Below are 16,755 nucleotides of genomic sequence, written 5' to 3'. Positions count from 1 at the left end.
CTGACATCGTGATCCTCTTAGTGGTGAAGATACCCTGTTTTGTTTTGAGTGTTGATAACCCATTTCTGCTTTCACTCAGGTCTCCAAAGAAGAAAGGCATATTGTTAAACCTCTCTATGACAGATACAGGCTTGTGAAACAAATGTTAACTCGAGCGAGCATTACTCCCATCCTTGTAAGTAGTAATCAGTGTTTCATACATTTCCCAACTGATTGGTGTGTACTTGCCTCAACAATGAGTGTTCATCTTGCTAGATGTCTCCCTTCTGGATTAGCCCTTATGCTTAAAACAGGTGTTCCCAAGCTAGGTAGTGAAACACTAGATAGTGAATTTTTAAAATCCTTAATCTTGTTTTCATATGGTCTCCTAGTTTTGGATTTGCAAATTATTAATGCCGTTACATTTTTTAGAGCTTTTCATTTTTAAATGTTTTGAATATGTATTCAGTTTATTTTTAAAAATGTTTTTATTACTTTGGTGGTTACTACCCATGGCTACTTTGGAAGGGTAGGATAACAATAATAATCGGGTAATGAAACTAGTTCCAACTCTCAGCAGTTCTTAAGATGTTATTTAGTTTCTCAGCTGTAGCAAATGTTAAATGTGTCTATTTGTCTACATTCATCAATATTTGTTATACTGACCTTTGTCTGAAATTACTACCATTTTTTAACATGGTGGTCTTTCTCTAGACACACTGTAAAGCTTCCTGTGCAGTAGCTGAGAATTGGGCATTGGTCTGCCCTTTATGCTGGGAACAAATGCCTGAAGATAAATGTTGACTAGGGTTGAATGTGCTGTTTAGCCAACATAGCGCAAAATATAAAATGATGCTGTACTCAACCAAAATGTAAGTTGAACAAAATAATAGATTTCCTGTATATTGCGTAACATATTGTGACGTATATTTTAGGGCTCACCATCAACCAAAAGACGAGGTCAGATGTTACAACCTATCATTGAAGGAGAAACAGCCCACTTCTTTGAAGAAATCAAGGTATTTTATCTATCCAAAGACAACAGAGGTCCCACAAGGGCCTATAGTGTACATTTGAGTTTAACTGAAGCATTTCACATTAATACACACATCTCTACACCTCAAATTGTAACAAAAATGTAAGCTTGAATGTGTGTGCAGAATGAATGTGTCTTTTACTGGGTTTATGACTCAGGTAGTTGAAATACCGTATTTTTCGCTCTATAACACGCACCCGACCATAACATGCACGTAGTTTTTAGAGGAGTAAAACAAGAAAAAAAATATTCTAAACGAAACAGTGGATGTATGATTTTTGTGGTTCATGCTGTGGCCACAGACATGTGATCTGACAGTGAGTTTGGAGTAGCCCAATGCAAAAATCCTGAGGATCCATGCTCTGTAACCACGTTTTAAGTGGGGAGGGAAGGAAAAGCACTCAAGGGACAAGGAGCACGCGTGGGGTGGGTGGAGAAGGATGCTGCTAATAATGAAGAAGAGGGGTATAAGGGGAGAAGGAGCACGCCTGGGGTGGGTGGAGAAGGATGCCGCTAATAATGAAGAAGGGGTATAAGGGGAGAAGGCTCCTCTCCTCTTCCACTTTGCTCCTTTAAAGCAAGCAGGCTCTGCTTTTCTTCCTCCTCCCCGCTCATCCCCGGCTTAGCGAGCTGAAAAACTTTGCTGCTATGTAGCGAGCTGAGTGGGGAGGAGAGAGGGACAGAGAGCCTGCTTGCTTTAAAGGAACCAACCGGACAGGAGCCGCTTACACTCATGTAAGCGGCTCCTCTCCTCTCCCGCTTTGCTCCTTTAAAGAAGCAGGCTCTCTGTCCCTCTCTCCTCCCCACTCAGCGGCTCTTGCGGCTCTTCTCCCGGGTCTTCTCCCGCTTTGCTGTTTCAAAGCGAGCCATGGAGGAGGGGAGGAAGGGGAACCATGGATCCTCTGCTCACGACTGCAGCATATCCCCCCCCTGCCACCCGTAGGCATTCCCTCCATAACACGCACAGACATTTCCCCTTACTTTCTAGGAGGAAAAAAGTGAGTGTTATGGTGCAAAAAATACGGTACTTCATGCATGTTTGAACAACAATTTTATTATTTTTCAGGAAGAGGAGGAAGATGGTGATGTGTCATCAGAGTTCACTGATCTCTTAAAAACTAACACCCAAACGCAGTCTATTACTACTAGTCCAGTTGAAAACTCAGAATCTGATGTTGAAGAAAGTCAAGAGAAATTGACTCGAGAGCTTCGTCTGTCAAGTACACGTGCAGCTTCCATGTACGTAAATGCAACCATGTGAGCACCACACAACAAATGTAGCTTTGTAATCAAAACAGCTGATAGTTATTTTTTTAAAACACTTGTGGATCATGATGGGGTGTGAGGTGGAACAGTGAAGGGTTTTCATTTGCAATGTCCTCCTGTAACAGGTCAGGCAAATCATTTTACAGTGGTACCTCGGGTTACATACGCTTCAGGTTACAGATTCCGCTAACCCAGAAATAGTGCTTCAGGTTAAGAACTTTGCTTCAGGATGAGAACAGAAATCATGCTCTGGCAGCGCGGCAGCAGCTGGAGGCCCCATTAGCTAAAGTGGTGCTTCAGGTTAAGAACACTTTCAGGTTAAGTATGGCCCTCCAGAACGAATTAAGTACTTAACCCGAGGTACCACTGTACTTACTTAGCTGTTTCCTCTAAGTCAGAGGATCCTATGGGCCAGATTTGGCCCAGCTCTGATCCCAGTTTGACCTGAGAGGCTGTTCTCCCAAAACCACATCAGGTGTGGGGCAAGCAGAGGAGCAGCTGGATCAGCTGTGTGACCAAGTTCCCCATGGGAAATATCATCACACAGCCAATCCATTCCCTATGGTGAACTTGATTGCATAGCTGATGACTGCAGAAAGCAGCTATGCTATACTCAGTGCTGCAGCCGGCTGTCAGGCACCTGGAAAATGTTGCGCAAGGGGCATTGATATTATTGTTTTGTTGATGGGTGGAATACCCATGATGGTTTTGATTACCCTATGCATTTTTTAATAATTTTATAGGCCTGAATTACTGGAGCAACTTTGGAAAGCCAGAGCTGAAAAAAAGAAATTGCGCAAAACTCTACGGGAATTTGAAGAAGGGTTTTATCAGCAGAATGGAAGGTTAGTTGAATATACAATGATTGTAGGCCCAGAAGTTTACTCATAATGAAGATGAGACAAATATGCAATTGTGTTTGTCGATGAAGGCATTAGTTATGCTAGTAATGTACAGTGTTGAAAATGACAACCTAACACTGACTCAGTTCACATGACTCTTACTAAGCCAGGATACACTTGCTTTATGCAATTGCATGCAGCCCCCTTGCCTTCTCTCTTTGTACAAGTGGGAAAACAAGGAATCAACATTAACTATAGCTTTACACTAGGTGCAAAGTAGGAACTCTGGTTTAAGACTTTCAAACAAACCAGGATTCATAAACCAACTTTAAACCATAGATTTATACCCTAGCTTGTTTGGAAGCCATAGCTTCTAGGTTTGGAAACACATAGCTTCTAGGTTTACTTGCAACAGTGGGTCCCTTGATTGGATTTTGCAAATGTGGCCTCCAATGTTCATCTATTTTAGTAGGATCATCAGCCACACTATTTGGTTTCAATGAATATTTGTATAAATATAGCCAATTAAAATAAATTATAAAGTTTAGTACATGTTTCCCATTGGATTCTAGCCATTTTACCTCAGTTCAGCAAGAAATAGGTTCTGTGAAAGAAGCTGGAGGGGGGCTTCAGATTCATTACACATAATGCTTGCCAATCAAACAAGTCATTACATTCCATAAAGATACTGAGAAATATAGCATAATAGAACTTCAGTATTACTGTCAACTGCATCTCTCAACTTTGCTATGATGACAATGCAGCCTTGTTAAACGTTATGTACTGGATTCAACTAAATACCTATACTAGTAGGAGACAGCACAATATATTTTTCTCCTCCCCCCCCCCCCCCGCCAATCTCTGGGGAGATTGAAAGAAGCCCCAGAACAGCATGCAAACACAGGAGACAGTTCGATTAGGCAAGCAGAAATGTTTGTGCTTACAATGCAATTTCATTAGCACTAGTTTGAATTCCACCCTGTGACATTTTTGCACTGATTTGGGTGGAATGTGAACATGTGGGCTTGGCTATTCTTACTCATTTAAATGGGTTTTTAACCTTTTTTAAAAAAACAACCCACAAAGTTAACTTTTTATAGACAATTTGTAAAACCTTATGAGAACAGATAAAATGAAGTACTCACTGTTATGATGTATTTCCTTTTCTTGTTACTACTTTAAATTGTTATCACATGCTATTATTTGATAGAAATGTAACCTCCATGTTCAGAAGCAATATATCTCTGATTACTAGGTTCCTTCCATGAATTGATGTTTGTACTTACTTCAGAAAATACAAGCTTTTGCCTAAAAATGCTTAGAATGAAGCACAGGGTCAAGGATGACAGATGCACCACCTCCAGTTCACCAGTATAACATGAAACACCTCTAGCCTGCATGCATCCCCAATCTATTTCAAACCAGCAAAATTGGTCAGAATTGTTAAATGTTGCATTGGCTTTATTTTTCCAGAAATGTTCAGAAAGAAGATCGTGCTCCCATGCTTGATGAGTACAGAGAGTACAAGAAAGTTAAAGCCAAACTGCGGCTTCTTGAAGTCCTTATCAGCAAACAAGATTCTTCAAAATAAATTAAGTTTCTTCATAATAGTGAAAGGTTGTTTTCTTATGATGTCCATAGTACTGTTAGGTGTTCACTTTTGTCTTGCGCTGTTGAAAGAATGCAGTTTTTTGTACATTTTATGGTGCCACATTTGAAAGGCAAGTAGGTCCTATCTAGAAAGCTAACAAAAAACTTTTAAAAATTACGACTGCTCTGTCCAACTTTAGAAAACATTTTCCTTGTTTCTTTTAATTAAAAATGCAACTTCCTCCCAAAAGACTATAGAACTAGAACCATTCAGAAACTTTGGACCTTCTAACTTCGTTTCATCTGCATTTGTTAGTGTTGTACTGAACTCCCTCTGTTGCCTTTTTATGCTGGGGAACAATGGCAGCAAATTTAAGAACACAACTGTGTTTTTCAACACCAAACTGAACTGAAATGCCTTTCAGAGGACCGCTGCGGAATAACTCTGTTTGATTTCAAATGACATTTTTCATACGATAGAATGGTTTATGGTCTGTAGATATTTGCAACTTAAAGCTCCTTGGTCTTCAGTTTCAGATTACAATGGACAAACCAGAAAGTGACCTTGCTTGTTGTATTTTTAAAACTTGGAAAAACCTGAACATTTATATCACATATTGCCTACAAGACTTGCATTACTGTTAATTTATCAATTTATCAGCTGATGGTGATTTAGTGTGTGATCTCAAATGGATATTGCATCTTACCTTTGTATGGGAGAGTGTCTGTGCTCAGCTCTGTTGTATCTGAAATAAGCATATCTTACCAAGGGCTAAAATAAAATCATTAGTGTGATGGATTAGACACACAGTTTGAGAAAAGCCTCTCTGCTATGTCACTGTTGTAAAAATGGAAGGAAAAGTGATTTGTTTGTGGCAATAAGCAGATATCATATGGTTATTGCATGATGAAGCTTCAGAATTGAAACATTTTTGTGATGTTTATTTTGCCTAGTATAGATGACAGTAGCCTTTAATGGTTCTTCTCAATCCCTTCCCCGCCCCACTTAAATCTGCAGTCTGAAAGGCTCTATCCAAGCCTACTGTGGACATACAGTCTGCACATAGAGAGATTATCAAAGGTCAGAGACACCGTTTTACCACCTGTCTTTATGGCATGTGTGCAGACACTGTACCTCGGGCCCTTAAAAATGGTTTGATGAATTGAGTGCCAGGGTGTGCACACTGAACGGGGAGGAACAGGGCAGTGTCGTGGGATTTCTTTGCATGTGGGTGCTGCATCTGTGGCACAACTGGACTGAGCCCTAAATGTTGAAATTGGCACATTTTTGATATCTTTTGTACTGTGGCCATGTTTTCGTATGTGCCTATTTGCTGCATGTGTTATGAACAGCTAATGTCAACACAGATATTGATTCTCATTGCTTTTTGAAAGACCAAAAAATGAATGTCTGTGAAATAAGTGGCTAGCATGTAATTCATCAGGTCAGTGTGTTAACATGGAATAGATAGAAAGTAGATTTTCAATACTCCATACTTGCCTGTTTGCTATGTCTCTCTATTTTTACTGTGATTATAGGCATGTAATTTTGGAACCCAAGAGCACTGAAATGAGATTATATTCAAATGCTTTGCCTTTTTATACAACTAGAAGGGGTTTTTTTAGTAGTGAATTACAAGTTTGGAAATTAATCTGGAGATCATCTGTGGCTTTTATTCAGCTCCATTGTGCAATGTACACTTCACTTTGTTTTCTATCAATCTGCAGACACAGGTGCACCCAAACATTGAAACTTATGTGTACTGTACAGTGTTGTACATGAATGTTTTATATACCACATGCAAAATGTCAATATGCACTATTTAAATGTTTTAAATAATATATTCCTCCTTTATAATGCTTAAATCTATATGATTCCAATATTTTTATAAAGTGAGTGATCAGACTGGTTCCACTTCAGAATTAACAGCTGCTTTTGTGTGTTATGCAGTGTTTGGCTGTTTGTTCAGTATCGTAGCTAGCATGGCATCAGTTATGCTAAGAGTGTGTGTTGTGCCATCTTATTGAGCAATAAATGGTAGTGTTAGGCATTTTGTGATATAACATAGTTTTACTTTGGTATAAGTAAAAACTATATGTGGATATATAGATATATAAATATATATATAAATAAACCAGATATAAATGATTGCTATGTCTGGCATTTCATTGTATAGATTTTTATAATAAAAGGATCTTTTATTGTCATACTCCATTGTGTGTTTGTGGTGTGTATGTGTGTGTGTGTGTGTGGAACATGTGTTGTTTCTCCTAATTGACTCTAGGGCGTTTAAACAAGGTTTTAACAATTGTTTGTTTTAATCCTGTGTGCTGTTGCCTATAATTCTACTGTTTGGCTTTAACATGTAGTCCTGGCTTAGAGTCTCAGAACTGGTGGTAGTTGCAGTTTCACCAGAAACAAGCATGTACTTGTGTTTTTTATCTTGTTACATTGTAAGCTGCTTTAAAGGCCTTCAGGTTGAAAGGTGACCCATAAATAAATAAATATATTCATTGTGCACACTCTTCTAATTTTTACAGTGCTGCCGACTGGAAGCAGTTTATTATATTATACTTCTAGAACGTTCAGCAAGGTTATTCTTGTGTTCTACAGACCTGATTTTTTCCACATCTGAATTTGTTAACCTAATTTCTTTGTGGATGTATAGAGCGTTCCAAGGTCCACCCCGTTTTGGCAAGCTGTGCTGTTTTTCTTCTCTGTCTCAAGGGTATGGGGCAGTATCTGGGGGTACTCCTGCCAGCAGGTCATTCCTTCCCACCTGATTTTTTGGTCTGGTTTTTCCCATTGACCTTCATATTAGACTGTCGCTTAAATAGTTATTGTTATTACTATCATGCACCTTTTGCTATACGTTCTAATACTTGACAGAGATCCATTCTCTGCTATTCAAGAAAACGACATGAAGTTCAGTTTTGTGTTTCTGAGCTGCAAGGCAAGCCACACATCCTTCTTGGAGCCCTCTGTTGATCCACAAAGAAATATCGCTTGCAGTAAAAACAACTGATCCATCTAAAATGATGGTGCAGTTGCAAGAGCTTTGGGAAACATGGGATTAAAAAAAATCCCTCAAGAACTAAAAACAAGATGCTGATTGGGTGTAGAATTTAGCAGTACCTGTTCAAGGGACGGTCTCAGCCATGTATGTATATTAGGGTTCCTTTTATTGTTAACCATGGTTTTCAGCTGCTCACACTTTTAAAAATGGGATCTGGCTGTTGCCAGAAGAAAGTCCTTTTCCATGAACAAATGTAAGCTTGGGAGATGGTTGTTGGAAGTAAGTTTCTGATGCAATATGGCCTTGATGCTAATGCACTAAAAAAAACCCCTCTACTTTCCCCCTCCACAGCTCTGAGCATCCTCATCTATAGGAGCAGAATTAACTGCAAGGAGTAAATGCTTGTAATTTCCTTAATTCATACAAGTCACAGGAAGTAAGTGGTATTGACAAAGACTTTTTTTAGTGCAAAGTGCACTGTTTCATACTTAACACTTCCCTGCTACCGTTACAAGTACCTGAGAGCATCCTCTTTGCACTACCAGCAAGGGCACAGAGAAGGGTATTCTCAGTGACTGTATTATGGCTGTGTGCCTTCTTTCCCTGGGGATAAAATTTCAAGCCTGAATGTTATCCGGAGGCATTATTTTTCAGGATATTCTAAATGATGAAAACTGAATAAATAGGATATTCTAAATGATGAAAACTGTCTTACATTATTTATCCACTTTTAAATTACTTGAGCTTTCAGAACAATGTAGCAAATGCAAAACAAAATAAATATCACCATTATCTTTGGCAGCTGACTTCTCCAGTCTTAACCCTAGTCCAGAAAACACTAGCTGGGAGTGTAAATCAGATCACTTCACCATTGGGGACACACACATACACACAAAGTACTCCGATACTTTCAGTGGGAAGCAGACACAAACCTGGAGCTGCACTGACATGGGGGTGATGAACTGTGCAATGAATGTGTCCTATTGAAAGTAACATTTTTATTTGAAGGTACATTCAGATGTGTATCTATGGCAAGCTTAACCTTTTTTGTGCTGAAGGCCAGCCACCATGGTCAACCCTCTTTGGGGCAACATATAAACATGGGTGTGGTGGGAACAGCAATTCTAAATACTGCCTTCCAAAATACTTTCCCATTAGCAATTCTACACTTTTTAAAATTGTTTAATTCTTACATCCAGAAATAAAATCAATTAAATGATGAATTTGGGGAGTGGGATCTTGGGGATTCTAAGGTATGTCCATGGTTTCTGATAAGTATGTGGCAATTGCCTTTTCTGGATTGGGATATATAATATATCATTTTTTTCAAACTGGCTTTGGAATATAGAATACAATAGATACAAAACTAAACAACTTTATTTAGTATCTTATAACATTTGACAGCCTGCTCCCAGCAGTTCCAAATTGAGATTTATTCTTTGCCCCTCCAATGCTGCTCTAAAGAATGAAGGAAAACGCTTTTGCCTTATCTTTTAAAACATTTATATTCTTATGTGTTTTCCCACAGCTGCAACCTGATTGCCTGGGTTTAAGTACAGTGCCCCCAAACAGCCACATAATAAAACAGTAGGTGGAGGTGTTCAGTGCATATGTTCATGGCTATGTAACATGCCTACAGTTCTCACTTCCTGTTAAGCTACTGTTGACAAAATAAGTTATGCCAAAAGCAGCTCTTCTGCCTTACATTTAGTAGGAGGAGGCAAGCAATCATAGCTCCTGGGCAACCCCATCTTTAGACTTTGGTTGGTTGGTTGGTTGGTTGGTTGGTTGGTTGGAACTTTCCTTTTTTTTAACTTTATGAAGTAGCTTTTTCTCAGAATCTATGTGGTGTTCACCCAAGCAACTGGCAGGGCACCTGAATGGAGGGGGTAATTCATAAGCTGGGGAAGGATTCCTTTCAACATCTACATTCTAGAGTCTAGAACGTTTTCCCAGTGCTGCAGCTATACAAATACTGAGACAAGTTGGGCAACCTTGCTTCTGAAAGGCATAAGAAGTTGCATCTAAGGTTTCAGTCAGACTGGGTCCCAATTGTAAAATCTGCTCTCTTACCTTTCCCTACTGTAGCTTTCATGGTGAGACTGTGGTTTTAGGAGCAGCGTTCATAAGCATGTCAAGCTTATAGGTCACTTCTTTCAGTTGTTTCTCCATTTCTGCTGTATATCTGGAAAGTCTAGAACAAGGAAAAAATCAAAATCCAACAAAACGTACAAACAGAAAACTCATCTGCGGGGCTTTAGAATCATTTTTAGCCTGCCACGCCTCCTCATTTGGCTCAACTAGCCATTTTTGGGAAGCCACACCCACCTGCTCTATACCTGAGATCCTACATGATGTTAGGTGGAGGGTGGGGCTTCAAAATAACAATTGGGAGCTTAATGTGGGCTCTTGGTGGTTCCTTTGCTGGAGCAAGGTGCTCTCCAATCCACCCATGAGCTGATGGGCAGTAGGAGTGTGCCTTGCGGGGGAATAGGTTTCTGTCCAATGGAAGCCACTTCTCCTTCCCAGTGCTACTCTTTGACACCGTCCCTACAGCCCATTTCCACTTCCCAAATCAGAAGCTGAAAGGAGTAACATGGGATGGCCTGAAAAGGGCTGTTTGGGTGCACTTGTTCCTTCCTGGGAACAAAGTATGTGCAGCTAAAGAAAGCAGCTACTTTTGGAAGTAGCTACCTTTGGGAAAGATCAACTTCCCATGGACCTCTGAAAGGAGAAGCACTGTTTGAAGCAGCTGCCCCCCTTCTCTTTTAAATGGGGTGATGGTGGCTATGTGAAACAGTGCTTTTGAGAAGCGTTGAGGCAGCCCTGCTTGGGCAGGGATCAGCTGCATTATGGAGTTCCAACTGGGTAGTTCAGATGATCCCATCAGGAGCATGCTTTTTAAAATGAATAAATAAGTTGTTTGGGGTGGAAAACTGTCCAAATGAGGATCACACTGTCTCTTCATACATTAGTTTTCAACTGGTGTATCATGACCCCATTACTGGATTACTATCTGATGTAGGAACATCAGAAGATTCTGCTGGCTAAGGCCAATGGCCTATCCAGCTCAGCATCCTGTTCTCACAGTGGCCAAGCAATTGCCTGTGGGAAACCCACAAGCAGGATTCGAGCACAAGAGCACTCTCCCCTCCTGAACTCAGCTGGGTCACAAAAGCAGCATTTCCCAGGGGGGGGGGGGCTTAACAAGTGGGTCTCCAATACATTTGGCCTGAACATGAATCCCAGTCTGAAAGGGTTGAAGACAACAGTGACTATGACACTAAGCAGCATACCTTTGAAATTCAGTGTAAGAAACTGCATTCTGAAGTCCTGCGGATGAGCTACCATAAGATTTCCGTTTCCTGGAAACATCCTGTAGAGACACAATATTGTTTACACAAAGAAAAACAGCCATCATTAAGTCACTTTCCCATGTTCACGTGCTGCATTGCTCACATGCTCAAGTCGCATTATACAAAGTGCAGAAGTATAAAAGAAGAAAGGACTAGGCATTTTCTGTCCTTAAAACACATTCCTATTACTGATCCATACAAACACACACTACCTGAAGAAAAGAATGTGTGCAGGGTCAGATGAATGCTAGATTCTACCAGAGAACAGCCAAAAAGAGAGGGAACGTGCCTGTAGTCTTGTGTGCAGAATTCAGCATCAAGTTTTTAGAGCAGAAGAATCTTACCTTGTCCAAACTACCAACTCTGGAGAGGCTCTTATTCACATCTGTCCTGGAGCTTCTAATTGTCATGCAATAAAACACAGTACACAATTACAGTCCATATTATGGCCACTTCCTGATACAGCAAGGGTGGGGAACCACTTTGGTCCAGTAGGCTGGATCAAGCAGTGGCCAACACACTATAGGCCAATCATCCAATATCTTATGATGTTGGGTGATCGGATCACTGTAAAAGGCAGCAGTGCTCGCATACAGCATTAAATGCAAGTCCCACAGGAAAGGAGCAATTAGGAACACACACCTTAGTGTGCTCTCCCGACAGTCCCTTGGCATTCATGGCTTTATCAGTCCCACACCTCACGTCATATGACTTCAGGGGAGTAAGAGGTGGGCAACACCAGCTCAAAACAGCCTTTGTGGGCCAGAGGTTCCTCGCTGCTGTGAAACAGCTTTGAGTGAAACTGATGTCAGCAAACTACAAAATGGAACCTGGTGTAAAATGTAGATCTTTTTTTGTGTGAAAAGAATTAAGTCCCCACTTCTTCCCAAAAAGCCTGAATGCAGGTAATCAGTCAATTAATGCTAAAGGATGACTGAACAAAGCTCCATAAATTTAGGGTCCTAAAAAGTTATCCCCACTGCTCACCCACATTTCCTCCCACATCACAATTATATCTAGTTAAAGAAGATGCATGACATGATTATTATTGCCATTCAGCATTTCCCTGCCCCTCGCATACAGCAGCCAAGCAAGTGGTAAGATGTGGTAGAAAGCAAACACTACTTTCAATAACACATATTCAACCAAGAGATAAGAACAGACATAGGATGGCAATGGCTATACATTTCAGGAAACATCTAGATTGATTGACATTAAATTTACATGTGACAGGACTGGGAGTAGATTCCCCACCCCCTTATTTCAAAACTTTAACATGCAGTCTAGCAGCACCGTAATCAGTTTTGCCATTTGACTGCAACAGAACATGGATTCTACCATATGCTGCAACAGTAACGGAATTCTCTTGTGAGCCTTCTTTCTATCTAAATAGTATATGGGATATATACTGTATTTACTCGAATGTAATGCACACCTTTTTTGGCCTAATTACGTCATGAAAATTAGGGTGCACATTAGATTTGATAGTGTATTAGATTTGATTGCAAGCTTGAAAAACACAGCTGACGTAGCAAATACTTTTTTGGTTTCAAGGTTTTGAAAACTGAGGTGCGCATGTGATTTCTACCTGCTTACTCCATACAAGTCTTCTGTCTGTGATGTCTGCCTCTTCAGTTTGAGTTTGACTAGAGCTTTATTGTAACTCTAAGTATAATATAAAGAAAGCACTGTTAGGTGGATATCCCAAAACCATAGTTTGGCAATATATTCATTATATCTCACTGAGATGTCACAAAATAGTGAATAAGCTTCTGAGTTGTCAGAAACTTTTTCAAATGGAAGTTAAACAAAACTGAGTGGGGAAAGAGTGAAAGCTGAAAATGATGCTGGAGCCTCAAAGTTTGTAGTATGTATGAGTCTTAAGAGGGAATGCTGATGTGTTAGGCAGATGGGCAGAGGAAACCAATGAGAAGGGGCAACATAGACCCATCAAATCCTGAGTCCCAACCGTTTTGTGCTGGTGAGGGTAGAAACGATGGGACTGGTTGGAGGGCTGACATATTTCCCCAAACCCATCCTGGGCACATAGCAGGGGAACAGAAAGGATTTGGGTTCAGAGGATGCAAAGATTTCCTGGATCCACAGATATATACCTTCCCACTGTTGGAGGAGGAATAGTTGAAGTCCTGCTCTGCCCAGATACAGTCAAAGCTATAAAATTCTATAGCCACTGGGATGCCATTCCAGGGACAGAGAATTGTACCCTTAAATTGGATGCAACTCTGGTGAATGCAAAACAATTTCAGTATGCACCATCTTTGGCTACTGTGCCAAACAAGCAAGCTGCCTCTTCTCGTCTATTTTTGAACTATGAAAGGTAACACTTACTCAGATCTGTCTCCAGCACAACTTAGAACACACAAATCTCTTGTGAGGAAGAAAACAGAAGCGAAAAAAAGTGGTACTCTTTATAAGTGATTCTGGAGATTAATTTTAAGCGGCATACTGGGTAAAAACACACACAACTGAAAAACCTTGGAAACCATTCTTGGTGATGGATGGTGCTGTGAAGGACCCTGAATGAGAGGTAGGGAAGGGAAGATCTGCCAGGGTGAGAAAATAGGAGAAAAAATGAAAGCTCCCTGGTGAGAGCTGGGAAAGTCTACCTCTTTCTATGTGAGGGCTAAGAGCTACCTTTGAGAGAGGACTCTGCATTTTCTTTTATCTTTCTTTTAATGTTATTGTTTTTATTTAATTAGTTTCTTTTCTTTTATTGTATTATGGAAAAACTTTAATAAAATTGTATGGGGGGGGGTGGAATAAAAAGTTGGCAACCATTCTTGTAATTGTCCTCACAGATTTTAGTTGTTGTATGTATTTATTAAAAACCATTGTCTCAATACATTCAGTACTAAATAGAGGCTGGGCTGTGAAAAACAGCTTTAATAAACTTGGGTGGGAGTTCTATGTACTGGAAATATCCATGGTATCTTTTATAAATGAGCCTCCTTCATATTTTCCCCATGATCATATCTGAGCAATAAGCAATCCTTGGCTTTTAAAAATGAGGGAATGCTTTTATTTCAAGATGTTAGAAATTATGACACCTGTCACTTGAACATCCTATCACAGGATGTGTATTTCTGCACTCTGTTTTCATCCTCTAGATGCTCGGTTGCTTAAAATAAAGCAGCCTTTCTTCAAAATCCCAAGAATAAGGATAAGAAAAAAAGTCAACGGAAGCTAAATTAGGTAGTATGTTACACTGGTGAATTTGGGATTAATCAGGCTTTGAACAAGGTGTCTACACAAGCATGAGGCAGAAAGTGTTTGTAGTTTCTGAATATGCAGTGACTGCAAATATACACCTGGCAAATGAATAATAAATAACAGCGACTTGGGGGGCTGATAAAAACCCCTGCTCCTAAATAAGCCAATCTCACATGAGATTCTCAATTAAACTAGATTTACATATTCATCAGCCACACCAAACACATGTTTCTCCCTATCACCAGGCTCTGCACAACCAAATGGGGCATTGCTAGTAACCTGCTTAAAAATATCATATGCTCAAAAAGAAGACATGGGTAATATAAAGTGATGCAAGGAGTTTTCACAAGTCACAAAAGGTGTACCACATAATCCCAATGTAGGGATGGTTGAGCCCCTAAATACGAAGATAAGGTTGGAATCATGTGGTGACTTTCTTATTTTTCCCAGCCTCACAAATGCAGCCAACCAGAAATGACTCCTTGATTTAGGAGATGCAACCCAAACAATGAGGTGACAAAACCCCATTCATTGTCTATGGAACCACAGACCCATTGAAGCCAAGTGAATTGCATCTCAATTAATTGGAACTATAGGAAGTAGTACCAGGTTGATCCTTTAAAGGACTTTATGAATAAAGCAAGTAGTCAGTAACTACTCATTATAGATTCTATTATCTATTATCTATTATTAAAATAGTCACGTGATTAAGCTGACATATGAACAAGCTTTTGATTACACACACAACCACTTAGCTCTTCCCTTTGTGTGAACAGAAAATAAGCCAGGAAATTTTCCATTAACTATAATTTCCCATTTTGTCCTCATGATAGCTTTGGAACAAGCCAGGATATTAAACCACTCCAAACCATTATATGAGTCTTAATATACTCATTTGTCCTGAAACCATTAACCATTAATTTCCCAGTCAGGATGAGATGGAAAGATTTCCTGTCTTGTTTACTTGCTCTAACAAAGGGAGCAGGAAAGTGGCTGCAGGTACGAAATGAAACTTCTTCACATCTCATCTTATTAAGCCAAGATATGATTAACAAGCAGCCATTATTTTGTTGCTGACAATGGTAATATGAAGAAACACCTATAGGTGCTTACCTGTCTAATGAGATCACTGATCTCAAATTCTCTGCTTGGGATGACTGAAAAATCAGCTTTCACTTCAGAGTATGTGTCATTAATGATTGCCAAGAACATGTTCTGTGCAAAAGAGAAAGAATTTTGAGTCACAAAATCAGAGGCTGAACTTACAGACAGGGGTCTCAATGGTTATTTAATCTGATCCATTATAGTCAAAAGCAATGATGCCAGATTAGTCAATACAACAGAGCAGCGATTAGAGTCAACAATATCTGCAGGGTGCAGTGAATAAGAAAAATTAGTGCATTCATAATAGAAGACAACTCACCAACCTTGCAAGATACTGGCTAATAGTAGTTTTTATTAATTTTACAACTCCTTCCAATGTCCCAATATTAATATGTTGACTACACCCACTATTTTTTTCTCAGTTTGTCGTAGGGCATCACATCAATTGCTGGTTAGCGCCCTTGATGAGGATTTTACTTCCAAATTTTGTGTCATGTTTAGTACCTTAATAATGAGGTACAAATCAAACTTGATTGCAATTTTCCTCATGATATTTGGATGTATCTTGGACTACAAGATACATTGTCCATGCCACTTGAAATGAGGGGCAGGGATGTTTTACTGGTGAGAAGATTCCATTCTGTATTCTACTGTGCTTAAAGGTAAAGGTAAAGGTACCCCTGACCGTTAGGTCCAGTCACGAACGACTCTGGGGTTGCGGCGCTCATCTCGCTTTACAGGCTGAGGGATCCGGTGTTTGTCTGCAGACAGCTTCCGGGTCATGTGGCCAGCATGGAGAACCAGAGCAGCGCATGGAAACGCTGTTTACCTTCCTGCTGGAGCGGTACCTATTTATCTACTTGCACTTTGATGTGCTTTCCAATTGCTAGGTGGGCAGGAGCTGGGACCGAACAACGGGAGCTCACCCTGTTGCGGGGATTCGAACTGCCGACCTTCTGATCGGCAAGCCCTGGGCTCTGTGGTTTAGACCACAGCGCCACCCGTGTCCCCTATTCTACTGTATTTAACCATCTCCAATTAAATAAGTATGTCACACGGCTGCTCATCATGATGACAGACTAAGTGCTTGAACCTGCCCCTCAGCATAGGCTGTGAATTGGCTTACAAGTAAAGTTGTGTGCTATCTGTGTGCAAAAAGACCCCCAGGTATGCACAGGAATAGGAAAGTGGGTAGGTCAGATTTCAAAAGATAATGGGGAAATGATGCAGCACTGATGTAAGCAAAGGCTTACAACGGAAATTCAACTGGGCTTACTTCATAAGACTGCAGACTTAACAAAAGCACCCCATGTTTACAAACCTCTATTTGGGAA

At 40.1% G+C, this 16,755-nt stretch overlaps 2 protein-coding genes across 11 annotated transcripts in view; one reads left to right on the top strand and one right to left on the bottom strand.

Moving 5' to 3' along the window:
• The window catches only part of FAM13B (family with sequence similarity 13 member B), a 56,663-nt gene extending 49,431 nt beyond the window's left edge, over nucleotides 1-7,232 (top strand). For all 7 annotated transcript variants that reach the window (XM_080996274.1, XM_080996271.1, XM_080996272.1 and 4 more), the window contains 5 exons: nucleotides 80-175; nucleotides 915-998; nucleotides 2,082-2,254; nucleotides 3,025-3,126; nucleotides 4,597-7,232. In XM_080996274.1, the coding sequence (XP_080852400.1) occupies nucleotides 80-175; nucleotides 915-998; nucleotides 2,082-2,254; nucleotides 3,025-3,126; nucleotides 4,597-4,714 (573 nt within the window). In that variant the 3' untranslated portion in view covers nucleotides 4,715-7,232. The remainder of the gene's footprint in view (nucleotides 1-79; nucleotides 176-914; nucleotides 999-2,081; nucleotides 2,255-3,024; nucleotides 3,127-4,596) is intronic.
• Nucleotides 4,564-16,755, bottom strand: part of PKD2L2 (polycystin 2 like 2, transient receptor potential cation channel) — a 30,973-nt gene continuing 18,781 nt past the window's right edge. The window contains exons 10-16 of one of the 4 annotated variants that reach the window (XR_013983214.1): nucleotides 15,431-15,532; nucleotides 12,675-12,751; nucleotides 11,431-11,485; nucleotides 11,027-11,106; nucleotides 9,804-9,924; nucleotides 5,421-8,097; nucleotides 4,564-4,793 (exon numbers count right to left, since the gene is read on the bottom strand). Coding sequence is in view for 2 of the 4 variants with exons in the window: in XM_080996313.1 (XP_080852439.1) it covers nucleotides 9,822-9,924; nucleotides 11,027-11,106; nucleotides 11,431-11,485; nucleotides 12,675-12,751; nucleotides 15,431-15,532 (417 nt within the window). In the remaining 2 variants the exon portion in view is untranslated. Of the gene's footprint in view, nucleotides 4,794-5,420; nucleotides 8,098-9,803; nucleotides 9,925-11,026; nucleotides 11,107-11,430; nucleotides 11,486-12,674; nucleotides 12,752-15,430; nucleotides 15,533-16,755 lie in introns of those variants that run through there. The other 3 variants (XR_013983215.1, XM_080996313.1, XM_080996314.1) reach the window with 3 other exon arrangements.

This window comes from Podarcis pityusensis (assembly GCF_964106645.2).
Source record: "Podarcis pityusensis genome assembly, chromosome: 2".
Taxonomy (NCBI): domain Eukaryota; kingdom Metazoa; phylum Chordata; class Lepidosauria; order Squamata; family Lacertidae; genus Podarcis; species Podarcis pityusensis.
Note: the sequence above shows the minus strand (reverse complement) of the source record. Positions and strands in the feature narration are given on the sequence as shown.